Below are 16,176 nucleotides of genomic sequence, written 5' to 3'. Positions count from 1 at the left end.
GAGATTGTAAACTGACGTGCCTGCTCTCAGTTAAAGATTCCTTGGTACTAAGCAAGAATCATGGGGAGTTCTGTGTCCTGGCTGACATTACTCTCTCAAGCACCCCCATAAGAGCAACAGGCCATTCATTTCATTACAAATTATGCAATCTTGCTGTGCACTAAATAGCTTCCAGCATTTGCTGCCAGGTGTTTTTCTTAAAAGGTTAATAATCCAGGGGATCACAGGCCGTGGTCTAAACTGACCATTAGTCAGTGACTCAAGTTTCCCACCTCAATTTAATGGAACTCTGACAGATGATCTTTAATTGCATTTTGTTGCGTGGGACTAATTTTGTCTCTGCCTCTACAAGACATTGCATAAAAGTGAATGTCAAGTATCCAAAAAGGCTTGATCCTGGGAAGCTTTTTTTAACCATTATGATCTAACTAACAGGGGAAAGAGCAGGTATACAAGATTGGAAGAGAGCTCCAGTGTGGGAACTAACATCAGCAGGAGGTACAAATCAGCCAAATGGATTACTTCTGCATCAAAATGTCAGATCTTTTAAAAAGCCAGACATAAAACAGTAAAAAGTATTTAGGATTTCAATTTATAATTGCACAGTTTAAAATTATAACATAGAAAAGAAAGCAGGATGTAGAACAAAAATTATAGATAGAGTTCAAAACATAAAGCTACCAGTGCTATAAATTTTAAATAAAAATAGACAATGCTGGCCAGAGAAAGCAAGTTCACCTACAGTCTATATCCAGCATTGCTGTTTTTATTAAAGGTCTACAAATACAGCACACTTCAATGCTGAAAAATCCCAAATTATACATTTGGATATACTGAAATGCTAATGGTCCTAAAAATCTGCAAGAACTAAACTACCCTGCTTGAAAGGTAAACATTTACAGTACTGATATCTGCACTGGAGCAGAGCTGAAATTAGAGCAGCTGAGATGCTGAGTCACCACCATGATAACAGTGAACTCTATCAACAGGAAGTTTAGCCCTGGGGTTTCGCAATGTCTTTACGTCAAACAGTGAGCAGCATGATTACCCACAACCAATTAGCTTCAAAAAAAAAAAGTTCGCTCATTTGGAGCTTCCAAAATATACTGCGTTTTGTGATACACTTTAGGCTCTCATCACCAGACAGTAATTTCCTTATTTTCTACCCACATACCTTTATATTTAACATAATAATTGTTTCAGCAATAATCAAAGTTATTATCCCATTAATGTTCTTAAACCTTGCTTCATGGGTTTAAAAGTCAAAACAAAAGCATCAGGTAACTCAACTGGTGAACAGCAAAGGTACTTGAAATGGGACCAAAACAGTAGGTCTCTCTCTTTAATCCTGAGACAGAGGAAAAGAATGTAAATAAAGAAGAAACAGCAATAAACAAAAGAGAAAATAGAGGCAAGCCATAGTATCAAATCATTACTCTTAAAAGAAAAAAACATTTACCACACAATGGAAATAGATTGTGTCTGCCTATTTCTCTTGGCTTAGCAACACAGTCAACGGTAAAATGGAGGGGTCAGGTGAAAAGAACATGGCATAAAGGCATGGCCAGCTTGTAGGAAATTCTGCTAACAGCATGGAGGCACTGAAACTGTAATATTTACATCAGTGATGGACATTTACAATAATAACAGCATGAAAAACTAAGTAAAGTACATGTATGCAGAATAGCCTGAACTATAATTCAAACCTATATTACATGATTGTAAAAGGAATTGACTTATGTCAAACTGCCTTTTCTGGATCATAAACTTGTTTTCTTTTAGAAATTGCCTATTTCTTTAGCACTTATTGTTACAATGGCATAGCTTTCCTTTTGTGTTCAGCACTATGGGGGCACCAACATCACAGACTGCAAGGCAGCTCACCCCAACCTTCTCAAGGGCAATTAGAAACGGAAATAAATGCTGACCTTGCTAGCGCTCATCACATGAATGAATAAGAAATACTAGCATTACAAAAACAATGGTGGGCCTGATTTCAAATCTGTGCACACGAATGGGTCTTGCTCAAGTCAAAATCTCACTTACTGCCTCACGACTAGTATTTTATTGCAATAAAACCACCAAATTCCTCCTTTTCCCTCCCCAAAAAAGAATCATCCTGCTCTTTACACATTTTTATGTGCACTGATCATAGCATTACAAACAATGTAGCCTTTTGACATGCTGTCATGGTGAACATTGTAAAGTTTCTGGTGCACCTTTGTAGTAGTAGCAAACGAGTAAAGATGAATCATTGTTATTGGGTGGAGAGGTGGAAAGCAATTTTTTTTATCTCCCTGTGAAGGGAGAAATGCAAGAAATTTATACATCTGAGTCAATTACAGTAGCACAGTCCTCTGTCAAAGGTTTCCAATTTACTTCATACAAAAAGGAGTCAGGGATTTGATAAAAGATTTTCTTGCATCAATTGTGGCAAAAATTTACTTAATTATAGTGTGAAAGCACAGGATATTTAGGCATACAGTTTAAATTAAACCTAGATACAAATGGAACCGAAGAATTTAGAAAGGAAAGCATTTGTTGAGTCTGGTAAAATTCCGCACCTTATATTATTGAGGCAATAAACTGCTACCTACAGATGAACAGATGTGGATTGTTTTGATTATGTATATTTCTTGAAAAACCTTACCTTTAATATGGAGGGGTTATATCATTTTGGATGAAATTTGATGTATTTATTGGTTATGGATGTGATAGGTTTGTGTTAACTGGAAGATGCTTTTAACTTATCCATGGTAAATGGTGGTGGTGCTTAGCTGAACACCAGGAAGCCTTTTAAACACACACAGACACACACACAGAAAGTTGGCAGGAAAAGATGGGGGGTTTATTAAAACAAAAAAAAAATCACTGTTCTGTAGAATGATCCATCATCTGCAAAACATTTTATATCAGAAGTAGTATAATACATAACCAAAAGGCAGCACGGGAATAATAAACTTGTTGGCCTCCCTAAGCATCTATGTATCAACATACTGGTGCTCACTATAGAAATAACCATTTATACTCAGCCAGGAAACACAATGTTGGAAGATTTCAATATAGTAGAAGTTTTATTTCTGTCTCCAAATCTAAACCAGATGGTTTACATCTTTCAAATGCTTTATTTTAATTAAAGTGCTTTTTCTTTAATTATTTTAATGAAAAGCTTGATACAAACTTATACAAATTCAGAAAGAAAGCCCCCCCTCCACCCATTAGTTACAAGTTGAACCAGTCGCACCACAATGATCCGGGTTAATTCAATCTGTAGTGTTTGGTGGAAATATCTTTTAGAAAATTCTCATAAATGTTGTGTGTCTCAAGCACTTAGAGAAAGCACATGGAATTAAACCCAAAATGGATTCAGTCAGGTTCAAAATTGGTTGAGAAAAAAGGAAGGCAAGAAAAACAGCCATTAAAAGGTGGTGGTAAGTGAAAGAGGCTCTGTCCAACATCAACAGCACATTTTATATTAGTGGAAGCAATCTAATTTAATAATCTAAGTAGTAAGTGAGTTGGAAAAAACTCCTCCAGACCACAAGTAACCATGGCTCTTCCATCCCCTTCCCATCTTTCACAGCCCGATTAATTATTATCCACTTGCATTGCTAAACCCACTTTCAAGTCAATTGGCTAACATTAAATTAATACATTAATCTGTGATTTTTTAAATGCTAGATATATCGGCTCAGCTGTTTTACAGTCAAACTTCAGTACTTCTGATTCTGCAGAATTTAAGCTGTTAAATCTGCCTCCCTTACCCAAGAAGCACATTCAATCATCCACAAAAAAAAACTGGATCCACAAGACTCTTATCAGAATAACGGATTTAAAATCAAGGGATCTGGGGGACATGACTCAGAAACTGGTTTTGCTTTAATGTGGATTCCAAGTGACCAATGTTAAAATAGCTTTTATTAAAATGTTTGCTGGAAGTTCAAGTTATATCCTCAGAAATTGGTCTTGTTCATTAACTGCATTACCTCCTCAAAAGAATTCCACTAGATTAGGGAACTGTGAAATGTTGCTTCTAAGACTATATTAACTTCCCTGTACACACACTATTGGGAAAGCACTGAAGCATTTGACAGGAGCCACCAAAATTAGACTAGCTGATGCATAACTAGGGTCCCACTAATTTTTTATACTATTTTCTAAATTATTCTAAAATAATAATGGTTGCAAAGATAAAAAATACATTAGAAATATTTAGACAGAAAAACACAAGTGCAATTCAAACAAACTTCCAAACAGCCTGGATAATCCACTTAGGATCTGATGTGCTCAAATGTTTTATAAAAATTGAGAATATGGAAGTGATTGAACCCTTTAATTCTGATTATATCAAAGAATGTGCAGAGTGGAACACAAGGCAATTTGAAATGGTGTTTTACATTGGTACTCTAATTGAAAATGTGGATAAAAACGTGGATAAAAACTAGGTTACAGGTCAGCTGCCCATCTACAGAAAACAGTTTTAACAGCCTGTTGCAAAGGTCAAGAACCAGACACAGATACTTGGGGTCCCAAAATCTGAAGGAAGAGACTAATATGAAAGCAGCTTAACAGAAGGCAGATGACTCACTTCTAATCATTTCTTGCAACATCTTAGCAATAAATGTAATTTGTTTGAGCAAAAATGCTGGAAAGGCTCAGCGGATCAAGAGAACACTTCTGACAGAGTTTACCTGAAATACTAACATTGTTCACTTTCTTACAGATGCTGGCTGCCCTGCTAAGTAATAATAGCATTTTCTGCTTTTGTTTCAGATATCTAGCATCTGCCGTATTTGACATTTTGTTACAATTAGTTTTGAATCTATTACTGTGCAAACACTGACAGTCAATCATGCTGCAAAATTAAGTGATTTCTTTACAATTCCACAAAATGCATTTTTGTGTCTTTCTCGTTAGGTGTTGCATCTGTACTGCCAACAATGCACTTATCTCTGTACCAATAATAGCTGAGAAGCGACTTAATTTACTTACTCTTTGGTCAGCAGAGGGCATGATTTCAGCAAGAATCGTGTGAGTGGGGTATCTTGGAAAGTCAGCTCTGGAGATGCAGTTGGGCTCTTAAGATTCAGACATCTTACAATGATGTATAGCACTGCGGCGACTGCAGCCAACTTCATCCCATCAAACATGGCTGGCATTTCAGGAGCAATCCTTACAGTCTCAGAGTCAGCCATCGTTACCTACAGGTAATTAAAAAAAAAGTTGGTCAAGTACAAATATCATTAAAACAACAGTTCAAAGCTTTCAAATAGATGACCATCAAGCAGGTGCAAGGATCAAGATTTCCCAACTCAAATCAGTTTTACTTGATGCGAAAACTTGCTTTTGACCAATATTAGTGGCCATCAAGAAGGTGATGGCATAGTGGTATTGTCATTGGACTGGTAACCCAGAGGCTCAAGGTAATGCTCTGGGGAATCTGGTTCAAATCCCACCATGGCAGGTGGGGGAATTAAATAAAAAATACGGAATAAAAAGTCTAATGATGACCATGAAACCATTGTCGATTGTTGTAAAAACCCATCTGGTTCACTAATGCCCTTTAGGAAAGGAAATCTGCTGTCCTACATGGCCCACAGCAATGTGATTGACTTAAATGCCCTCTGAACAAAGGCAATTAGGGATGGGCAATAAAGGCCAGCAACGCCACATCCCATGAAAAGAAAAATCAGGGTGGGGTGTGGTTAAGAAAAAGGGAAGCCAAGAAAGACAAGAATATTTTCATCCTGGCAGAAACTTACAAGGCATTAGGACTCAAAATGTTCACTTGTTTCATTATTTCTAACAAAACTGTGGACGCAACGGTTCAATAAGGTCGCTCACCACCACCTTCCCAAGGGCAATAAAGGATGGGCAATAAATGTTGGCCAAGCCAGCAATGCCCACATCCCATGAACAAATATAAGAACAAATTATGCAACCAGCATGTCTGATGTGCAAGATTGCCTATTGCAAAATGACTCACGACCTATGAGAGAAAAGGGGATAAGAAAGAACCGGAACATGATTTGCAAAGCTGGCTACACATCAGCTGCAGCAAGTCACAGGGGTTTTCAACCTCAAATTCTTCAGACAGCAAATTCCTGATCCAAAAAAACTGTCCATCCAGACTGACAAGATAATGTAACCCATTTTTCACTTATATACCTTTATGCGGTCGACTGACATGAAACATATTAGTCTCTCTTCCTTCCAATATTTAGAGATTTTAAACCCAACTTGGCATTATCGAATCAGCATTTTATAATTCTCCTCTACATTGGAGAGACCAAACGTAAACTGGGCGACCGCTTTGCAGAACACCTGCGGTCTGTCCGCAAGAATGACCCAAACCTCCCTGTCGCTTGCCATTTTAACACTCCACCCTGCTCTCTTGCCCACATGTCTGTCCTTGGCTTGCTGCATTGTTCCAGTGAAGCCCAACGCAAACTGGAGGAACAACACCTCATCTTCCGACTAGGGACTTTACAGCCTTCTGGACTGAATATTGAATTCAACAACTTTAGGTCGTGAGCTCCCTCCCCCATACCCACCCCCTTTCTGTTTCCCCCTTCCTTTTTTTTTCCAATAAATTATAAAGATTTTCCTTTTCCCACCTATTTCCATTATAAAAAAAAAACCCACTAGAGCTATACCTTGAGTGCCCTACCATCCATTCTTAATTAGCACATTCGTTTAGATAATATCACCAACTTTAACTTTAACACCTATGTGTTCTATTGTACTATTGTCGTTGACATCTTTTGATGATCTGCTTCTATCACTGCTTGTTTGTCCCTACAACCACACCCCCTGCCCCTCCACCTCTCTCTCTCTCTCTCTCTATCTCTCCGCCCCCCCACACACACACCTTAAACCAGCTTATATTTCAACTCTTTCTTGGACTCGAACTCAAGTTCTGTCGAGGGGTCATGAGGACTCGAAACGTCAACTCTTTTCTTCTCCGCCGATGCTGCCAGACCTGCTGAGTTTTTCCAGGTAATTCTGTTTTTGTTTTATAATTTACCTTTCAGTCTTGGTGGTGTCCTGCATGCTGGGTTTTGCTTCATTTGGATTTCTCGCATTTAAAACAAGTACAGAAACAGTTCTAACAAGACCCTTGCCCACTCATCGGAGAATTTCAAGTATTGGGTGGGGGGAGGAAATCTTAAAACCAATTTATCTAACTTTTTAAACAACCCTTTTCTACAATACAGTGCAAAAATAAGAAAAAAAATTAAGGATGGGGTAGAACTTACCAATTTGGTTATTCACTCTAGTAAAAAAAAACTTCAGTCATCAGACTAATTTTGTTCTGGTAACAAGATTCAGTTCTCTAATTCCCAATCTAAAAAACAAACAACAACTATATTATTTCATGTACAAAATTGCAAAAGTACACTAACTGTGTGAAGGCATCCGTAGCTTGGAGTTAAAAAGATCCTGTAAATTATTAAGTCAGTGCAAGGTAACCTTACATTTTAGAATTATGATTTAGTTTTAGGTTTTAATAAACAGCAAATCAAATAATGTTTTATGCCTTTGTAACTACATACCTATTGACTTTATAGTTACATTTTCTACAGTTGCCAAAGCTGTTGTTAATTCTCAAATTATCCATTGGTTTGAAAGTTTTGGCCTAATCTAAAATTTGCTATATACTTCTTGCCATGAGTGTTCTACTTGTGTTCCTAATTTAATGCAGAAAAATGCCCCGAGGTGCTTTAAAGTTAAGGTCACACTAAAGTGGAAGGAGTATTATGAGAACTGGCTGAAAACAGTACTGAAAAGGCAGGTTTTAAAAGGAAGGTTTTGAAAGTGTGGAGAAATGTAGCACGACAAAGAGCTCAAAAGAGAAAGTTCCATTGTGTTGATGTAAGAAGCCTGAAAACATTGCCATTGATTATACAGAGAGGGAGAGGAGCATATTTTGGAATGGAGTGTACTAGCTGGACAAAGGAGTGGAAAAGAATGCAACATTAGGGAGGATGAGGTTGTGAACAAATTTGAAGGCCATCAGGTAAAATAATTAATAATAAATCCAATAAGGAATTCAGGAGAAACTTTACCCAGATCATGGTTAAAATGTGCAATTTTCTACTGCATAGAATAGTGCAGACAAATAGCATAAATACATTTAAGGGGAAGCTAGACAAGTGCATGAGGGGGAAGCAATAGAAGGATATCTTGATAGAGCAAGATCAAGGAAGATGAGAGGTGGCCCATGTGGAGTATCAACACTGGCATAGAATTGTGGTGCTGAACTGCCAGTTCTATGCTGTGTAATTTTGAAGTCAGTGAATTGGGGACAAGGAAACAGGGATTATAGCCATTGTTGCATCATCTCTCACACTGCTCTATCAAAAGCAGCTAACCCTTTGTCTTTCCATTAGCACACAAGTCTGCAAGTGCTTTATCCTCTCATCTTTTTCTACCTTACAACAATTACCTCCATTGCATATCAATTTCACAATTTATTTTACTGCTTTGTTTCAATATTTATCAACCTCCTTTCCAAATAAGCAACACCTCAATGCTCTCAATCTACATAATTGAAAAATCTCTTTAGAGTAATAAGAGTAATATTCACTGAAGCATTGCTCTTTGCACTGCTTGCCGATAAAATAAAAAAAACTTGCATCAATCATGTGCCTCAAAGCATCTCTTATGCGCCCATCCTGGAGTGCAGCTTGAATGCACAATCTTTTGCACAAGGGTCAAATGTTATCAAACCAAGCCTGGTTAACAAACACCTCTCAAAACCAACAAAAATTAAACTACTGGCTTTAAAAGACCTAATGCTCTTTAAGTTTTAAACGATTTATGTGGCTTTAACACATCCCTTTTCCATAGGTGCAATCATTATTTACAGCAGCCTGCCCCAGCCATGACACAACTTGTTTACATTGATGGAGACAGTTAAAGCAATTTACAAATTACACTGTGGTGGGCGATATTGAGAACAAACCTATGTTATTCGATCTGTTTTGCAATCAAGCTATTAAAACTGACAAACGGAAATTTGATTAAATATTTAAAAAGTAGAAGTCAATAGCAATCTGCTAAATCTCAACCATCATTCAGGAAGGAGTTATAACATGGAATGCAAAGTCAAGCATCAGTTTTTTCCTAGCTGCCCACTTCTCAAAGTAAATACATGAGTGTGGTGCGGAGGAGAGTGGAAGTGAAATGTAATTTCATACCAAAATTTCTAAAAGCAGATTGTTGATAGATATTCTTAATCCTAGTTTTCGAATGCCAGGAGATAGACCAAACAATTTTGGAGATTGAACAAGGGAAATATTTTCCCCCCAAAACTAACAGCTTCCACCTACGTCTTCAGCTCTTGCTACAAGTAGAGTACCTAAAATCTGTCACCTCATCCTCAGAATAACAAAGCTTATCAAGTCAAGCTCTGAACCTGAACCTTTGGATTTGCACTTTGCAATTTAGACTGGATTATAATATGTTATGATGAAATATCACTATTGGCAAGTACTTTATCAGAACACTTGGAATACAGTCAAACCTGTATTTATAACACAAAGTCCAAAGTAATTTCCATAGTGGACTGAAAAATGTTATTTTCTAATTTTTAACTTTCGAGCATTTAGAAAAGAACAGGCATGTAGAAGGAATGCGATAAAATCTCACCCAATGATGCAAAATATTTTTAAAAATCACAAGAGTTTAGTTCAAATGGTAAGAGGGCAGAACAAGTGCATGCAGCCCATAGCTTACACGTTAACAGTTCAACTGGAGAAATCTGATCTAAATCCTACTCTCCTGCTATTTCCCCACATTCTCCAAAATTCCTTTTCAAATATTTACCAGCTGCCTTTTAAAGTGTCTGCCTAATAGTCAATGTGGTTAAACACTTCATGATTCAATAACCATTTGCGTGAAAACATTTCATTTAGCTTCCTCCTTCCTTGTTCTTGTCGTTATTATCAATATGTATGCGACACATTTGTCAACCAGCACAACTAGTCTTTCACTTTTTACCTTCTCAAAATTCTTCACAAGTTTTGAAAACATTTTGATAAAAAAGCTTCTTTTGTTGAGAGATTAAGTTTGAGTAATTTGAACTTTAAATGAACAATATATTATTGGAAACCACTCATGGCATTGTTTTTTTATACACCAGTTATTTATATTCAAATACAGTGACTGCCATTTTTAATGGTAGAATCCACAGGCTGGATTTTCCGTCTGGGAACAGGAAACAGCAGTGAGAACTGCTTCTGGGTTGTTACGGAGGTGGGTTGTCAAACGTTGGATTTCAATTTGATCTGCAGGACTCACATATGAAACTTTTTTCAAAAAAACAGCAGTTTCAACTGCTAAAAAAAAGACACTGACTTAAATGGCTACCACAGGACAAGCTTCTGGAAGTTTCTAAAAGGTGGATTACAATGAACATGCCTAAACCACATCAAAGTCATCAGAGGCAATAGAGCCAACCATTGTACAGGCTGTCTCAACGCTGCTGCGGATGTCAGGGCAGCACCTAGACGAAGTGGTAGGCCTAGAAAAGTTAAGAAATTCTAATCACAAGTGGTTGCATGGGTGAATACATTTTGTCACTTTATAATCTGAAAATATATTCACTTTCACTGAACATCATGTAATGTTGTCTTTCAGCTTCATTGGCAGGCTTCCCGAGTCCTCCCACTGCATTCCCCCCACCAGCAGTTCAGCTGCATGCAGCCAGACCACGAATGACTCTGGAGGGAGAAGTGCATATGTGGCAGGGCCTCTTGAAGCCTCCTACATACGCAGAGCCTTCATTCATCACACTCATTTTACTATCCTGAGTATCTTCAATGCTGCCTGTTGGGGTTTCCTTTCAGTTGTCCATCTGAGCAACTTGCATCTCAGCCCACCCACTGATCGCACTCCCATGCAGCACCTGTGCCCTTCCAACAAGAGGCTCCGCCCGCTTTCGATTTTGACAGCGATGATTGTAGTCAAGTTTTTGATCAGCTTCCCCATCCTTTTCCCTTCCCCAGTCATCCATCTTTCCCAAGTGTCGACCCCCCACAGACATCACCTTCCACCTGCCAACCATCACCTACCAGCCCGAATCCTTGTCTTTCTAGGACATCCAGGTGAGCTTGCACGTCCCCTATCTTTAATTGGCATGGAACAGGTTCTCACAGCTGCAGGGCCAATCTAGATTCTTGTCATACAAAATATCTAAAATTTCTGCACGGCTATGGGGAGGTGGCAAGCTGAAACCAGGTACCTTCCTATTGGAAAAACTATCCCCAGAAAGCTCTCTTGCTTTTTGCAGCCAGCTTCAGGAAGTAACTGTAGGTCACATCTGCCCTCCCACACAGATTGTAGCATAGCAACATCAAATAGCATCGGCCATCTTGCCTGCCTATCCTATTATAATCTTCCATTTCTGAGAGTTATCTTTACCCATATTCATTTATAAAATGTAATCACCACAAATCCTTTCACGTAGGAATTTGTCTACTCCCTAAAGTTTCTTCCTCTCCACCCACAAAAGGAAAAAATGCAGGAAAAGGTGGAAACTTCTTTAGAACGAGTGGAATTCTCAGCCTAAATTTAAAACCAAAAGACAAAGTTTTTAAAAAAAAAATCCCCTACTACAAATCTGACAATTTAAAAATCTTTCAGAAGCCTTTACAAATGAGAAGTCCTGCATTGCTGCGTTATCCCAAATGACCTGTGGGTCACATCACCTACAAACCCCGTCAGATAGTTGAATCTTATCTGTGCTCAAATTTTTTTCTTCATTGTTTTGTTCCATTTGAATTTCTCAGACCTGAAGGTTTGCAAAGAGCGGTGGTGGATTTGTACTAATCAGGTCCTGGAGATGTGTTGGTATCAGCAACTTAGAATATAGGTAAGAGTATTGGAATATTGATTTAATATGTGGCCCTAAGAATTCTAACAAAAACAAGAGACTTAGATTAACTTGTTTTACGTGCGTCTAAATGTAATTTATACACTTTTGGTACCCTGTTCTTAAACCATCAATTCTGAGCCTTGGATTAGCAAAAGTTTTATTTTCAGATTGAAACTTACTTTTACCCAAGTCTGTTTTGGCACTTACACTTTGATCCAGTTGTAAGCAATGTACAAGCAACTGAAACAACAGGTTGATTCAGCTTATATAAACAGAGGTCACTTCCACAGTGAAATCTGTGCATTGCCTTCACAAGTAACCTCGACTTGCTCTTGGCCATTATTTCACCTTTACATTTGGTCCTTAGTATCAATTACAACATAGAATTGCAAAGCAATATACAGTAACTGTAAATATCCATTAACGTTTGCAATTATTGTCAAATAGGTCCCCAACAGAGGTCTTTAAAATTATGTAAGGGTTTGATAGGGTAGACTTAGAGAAGATGCTTCCATTTTGGACAAAATGTAAGACAGACAGTCATCAATAAATGCAATAAAGATTTCTGGAGAAAAATTCTTTACTCAAAGGATTGAGAGAATGTGGAACATTTAGTAGTTCTGGCAAATAGCATAGATGGATATAAGGGGAAACCAGGTAAATCCACGAGGAACAAAGAAATAAATAGATGGATATGACTAAGTTAAGAAGGCAGGGGGCTTGTGTGGGGCATAAATACCAGCACAGACCAGTTGGACTGTGTGGACTATTTTAATGCTGTAAATTCAATGCAATTCAGTAACGACATGGTGCACAAGATTACCAATAACCAAGATGCTCTGCTTGTATGTTTCAATAGTGTTCTCCAGATCTCTGGAAATTGGTTTACTGCCCTGAAGTCACTATATATTAGTTCATTAGTCATCGTGTACAAATCTCAAAACTGACAGTTGTGCACTGAAACATAAAACAAACATTACATATGATTAACAATGATACCTTTGAGTAATTTCACAGTGAAAACTAGTCTCCAGTTTCATCTGACAATACCAACTGATGATTTCACCACTGTAATCTGAGACTTGCTGGACCAATCTTTAAAGTGTGGGTGTATGCAAACCACACTTCCAAATGAATGGGCCTCAGGATAGATTAGAGATTATGTATATATAAAAAATCAGCCCCTTCTCCCAAACCTCCACAAATAATGGGTATGTGGAACTGACATCAACAAAATCAACTGATGTGGTGTTAGTTATTCTGTCAAAAAGATCTGGTTAGGAACTGAAATGAAATTACAAAGAAAGATACCGACTTATGATTAAATATTCCATCAAGACAAGGTGGGGCCAGTAGCATTGCTTGCAAAGAGGTGCAGGCTAAGAGTAAATATAGGCAAAAGAATGATATATACTTCAGGATTTCTCTTTGGGGATCAGGGCTTATTTATGCAAAACTTAATGCAGTGGGATATTAACTCTGTGGTGCTGACTGTGCAGTAGGTTAGACAGTACTGGGTCTGTGGAAGGAGCCAATTTGAACATCCTAATTGAAGTTCTTATTTCAAACCTACACATAAATCCAAGTTCCTTAATTAAATCTGTGCTCAATATGCAGCTATTTACCACGTAAAAATAGATGAAACTAATGTCTTTTATGCAGCATCACTCACAGCAAAACAGAAGGTATGATCAAAGTTTCAGGGATGCAATGCAAGTCAGGAAAGTGAATGACAGTAGTGTGTTTTCTTCTTTGATTTCTAGCTGGGAAACATGAACTATTTTCCAAACAAGCATGATTTTTCTGCTCAACTTGTCAATTTCCCACTTCCTACAGATACCTAGCAGCTTTAAGTATAGAAAATAGGAATACAGCATTTTAGGATCATTTTACATAACATGCAGGTGACGAACTGCAAAGCAGCAGCAAGATATCTGCTTGCAGTACACATCTCAATGGTTGAAAATAGTCTATAAAATTGCCATCAGTGTTCCCGAGACAACAGCTAGAATATTCCCAGTAACAGAAACAAAGACCACTGCAGTTCAAATCAGTGGGGAAGGGAAAGGGAAGAAATTCTTCTGAATTCACACTAAGGTGAAAGCTTTTGCTTCAGCACTTCAACAAAATTAACTCTGTAAATGGTTAAAAAACTTCATGGATTATGTATTTCCTTAATATTTATCTGAAGTTAAAGCATCGCCTTGTAGTAAGCATTTGAATTTTGCATGCATTAATGAAACACATGCAGTGAAGCAGGTTTCAGGTCGGAAGAATTTAGACAATTGATGAAACCATTTGAGCTTCACTTGGAATTAAAGCATCACCTATGGCTTTGCTATAATGGGCATGATATGTACTATCTTGCAAGCGTTATGGTAAGTTGCATCTGGAATAATAAAAAATATTATGGGTGCAATAATTCAAGGCAGTGGCTTTTCACTTCCTTCTCAAGGGCATCTAGGGTTGGGCAATGTTGACTTTGTTAGCATTTTTTTTTGGTACAAAGTTGGCAGCATTTTTACAGAGATATTACCAACCTTGTTTGACATTTCCCAGATGCCACAAATCAAATTAAGTACTTTATTAAGTAAATATGATAAATATCCTGACCATTAGATTCAGTTTCCACCCTTCTATAAAAAGGTTTTAAATTTCTTACCCCTTCTTTAATTAGTTCCTTTACTTTTTAAACAATTCAAGGCTTCAAATGACCAAACGTTCATTTTATCAGCAAAAGAACTATCAAACTATAGGGGATCCACAGTTCTGGAAACTGGCATTCATTTATATGGACAATCTACTTTTGTACCTCCAATTCCATAAACAAAATATTTAGTGCAAAGATTACTTGAGCTGCTGACAGATATTAATTCCACAATGGCAAAGTATATCATGTTTGTCTTTACAATATATTATCAATTTTTGTTTGCAAAATTCCCACCTTACCAATGTAGCATCCACAAACAATAACAACATAAAACATTCTGGAATGGAGAGCATTATCTTCACTGCAATTTCAATTATGTTAGCGTTTGAAACAACATATATCTATATTAGCGTGAAGTCATAAAATTCCAGATGTCACTTAGTTATAGATTGAAAGCAAACTTTAGAAAAAAAATCAACTACTTCAGGATGGGTCCTTCAATCCTGTAGGCAGAAATTTACAAGTAACTATAAATGGTCTCAGATAAACTGCAGTCGTTTACATAGGCCATTTCCCCAGTTAGAGACAACTTTCTGACAAGGTGTATACCTGAGCAGTAACTGTAAAAAGGGTAGGCCACATTCAAGACCCAAATATTAAGGCCGGGGTTTTGTACTTTAACACTTGACAGGTGACCATCTCCCACCAGCTGGCTTTGACAGGCAGAAGTAAAAAATCACAATGAACCATAAGTCAAAAATGGGAAGCAGAATGGTTTTCGGCCCCAGACTACACATGATGAATACCCAAGGCACATGGTCACAAGGATAATATATACTTACATTCTATAGAACTCCCAGGTAAGCAAAACGAATTTTAACTAAATATTTTTTTTTAATTATCACAAATTCTCAATATAAATGCTTCAAAACGTCCAGAAATGTAATATCAAAGGGCACAAATGGATCTAAGATGGTGAGTACACTGGGCCTGCGGTTTCTTTCATACAATTTATATTGTTCCTATATTATTGTAAAGTTGTTGCGAGGGAAGCTGAGGCCGGTGGCCACAGGGGGTGGGGAGGGGAAGAAGCGGCGCTTCGTCCTCTTGACAACCCACAGGCCGCTCCCTCCCCGCCCGTCAGCCCCATCGGCCGCTCAACCGGGAGGTGAAGACCCCGCCGCCGCTCCCTGAACCCACCCCCCGCCGCCGCCGCCGCCCTTTTCCCTCACACATTCGAGCTCTTTCCTCACCTCCAACCGGCCCCAAGCAGCAGCGGCAGCACCAACAACACCTTCTCCTCCCGGCAACCGTTAAGTCCCGCCCAACCGCCGTCTCCCGCTCTCACTGGGCCGCCTCTGGGCCCGCCCAATCCACTCTCAATCCGCCGCTTACGATTGGACGGTGCGGACGTCCATCACTCCGCCGTGGCTTTTGTGCGCGTCGCCCCTCTACGCCTTGCGTCTCAAGTATAGCTCCCGCCCGCTACCTTTCCCCATTGGTCTGGCCGTCGCCATGACAGTTCCTGAACATCATACCGATTGACAATGCAGTCAGCCAATGAGATGTCAGAATCTTGACTCCTCGTGTTGTCCATCTCTGAAGAAGTCATATGTACTCGAGACGTTAACTGTCTTTCTTTCAT

General features: G+C 38.4%; 1 protein-coding gene across 1 annotated transcript in view; it reads right to left on the bottom strand.

Moving 5' to 3' along the window:
* The window catches only part of LOC121270001 (monoacylglycerol lipase ABHD2-like), a 77,216-nt gene extending 61,353 nt beyond the window's left edge, over positions 1–15,863 (bottom strand). The window contains exons 1-3 of the mRNA XM_041175242.1: positions 15,785–15,863; positions 7,260–7,348; positions 4,993–5,201 (exon numbers count right to left, since the gene is read on the bottom strand). Of these exons, the coding sequence (XP_041031176.1) occupies positions 4,993–5,195 (203 nt within the window). The 5' untranslated portion in view covers positions 5,196–5,201; positions 7,260–7,348; positions 15,785–15,863. The remainder of the gene's footprint in view (positions 1–4,992; positions 5,202–7,259; positions 7,349–15,784) is intronic.
* Between the last annotated feature and the right edge of the window lie 313 nt (positions 15,864–16,176).

The sequence above is a fragment of the Carcharodon carcharias genome, chromosome 26 (genome assembly GCF_017639515.1).
Source record: "Carcharodon carcharias isolate sCarCar2 chromosome 26, sCarCar2.pri, whole genome shotgun sequence".
In the NCBI taxonomy this organism is placed as follows: domain Eukaryota; kingdom Metazoa; phylum Chordata; class Chondrichthyes; order Lamniformes; family Lamnidae; genus Carcharodon; species Carcharodon carcharias.
The sequence above is the reverse complement of the archived record's forward strand: the minus strand, read 5'-3'. Positions and strand labels throughout refer to the sequence as shown.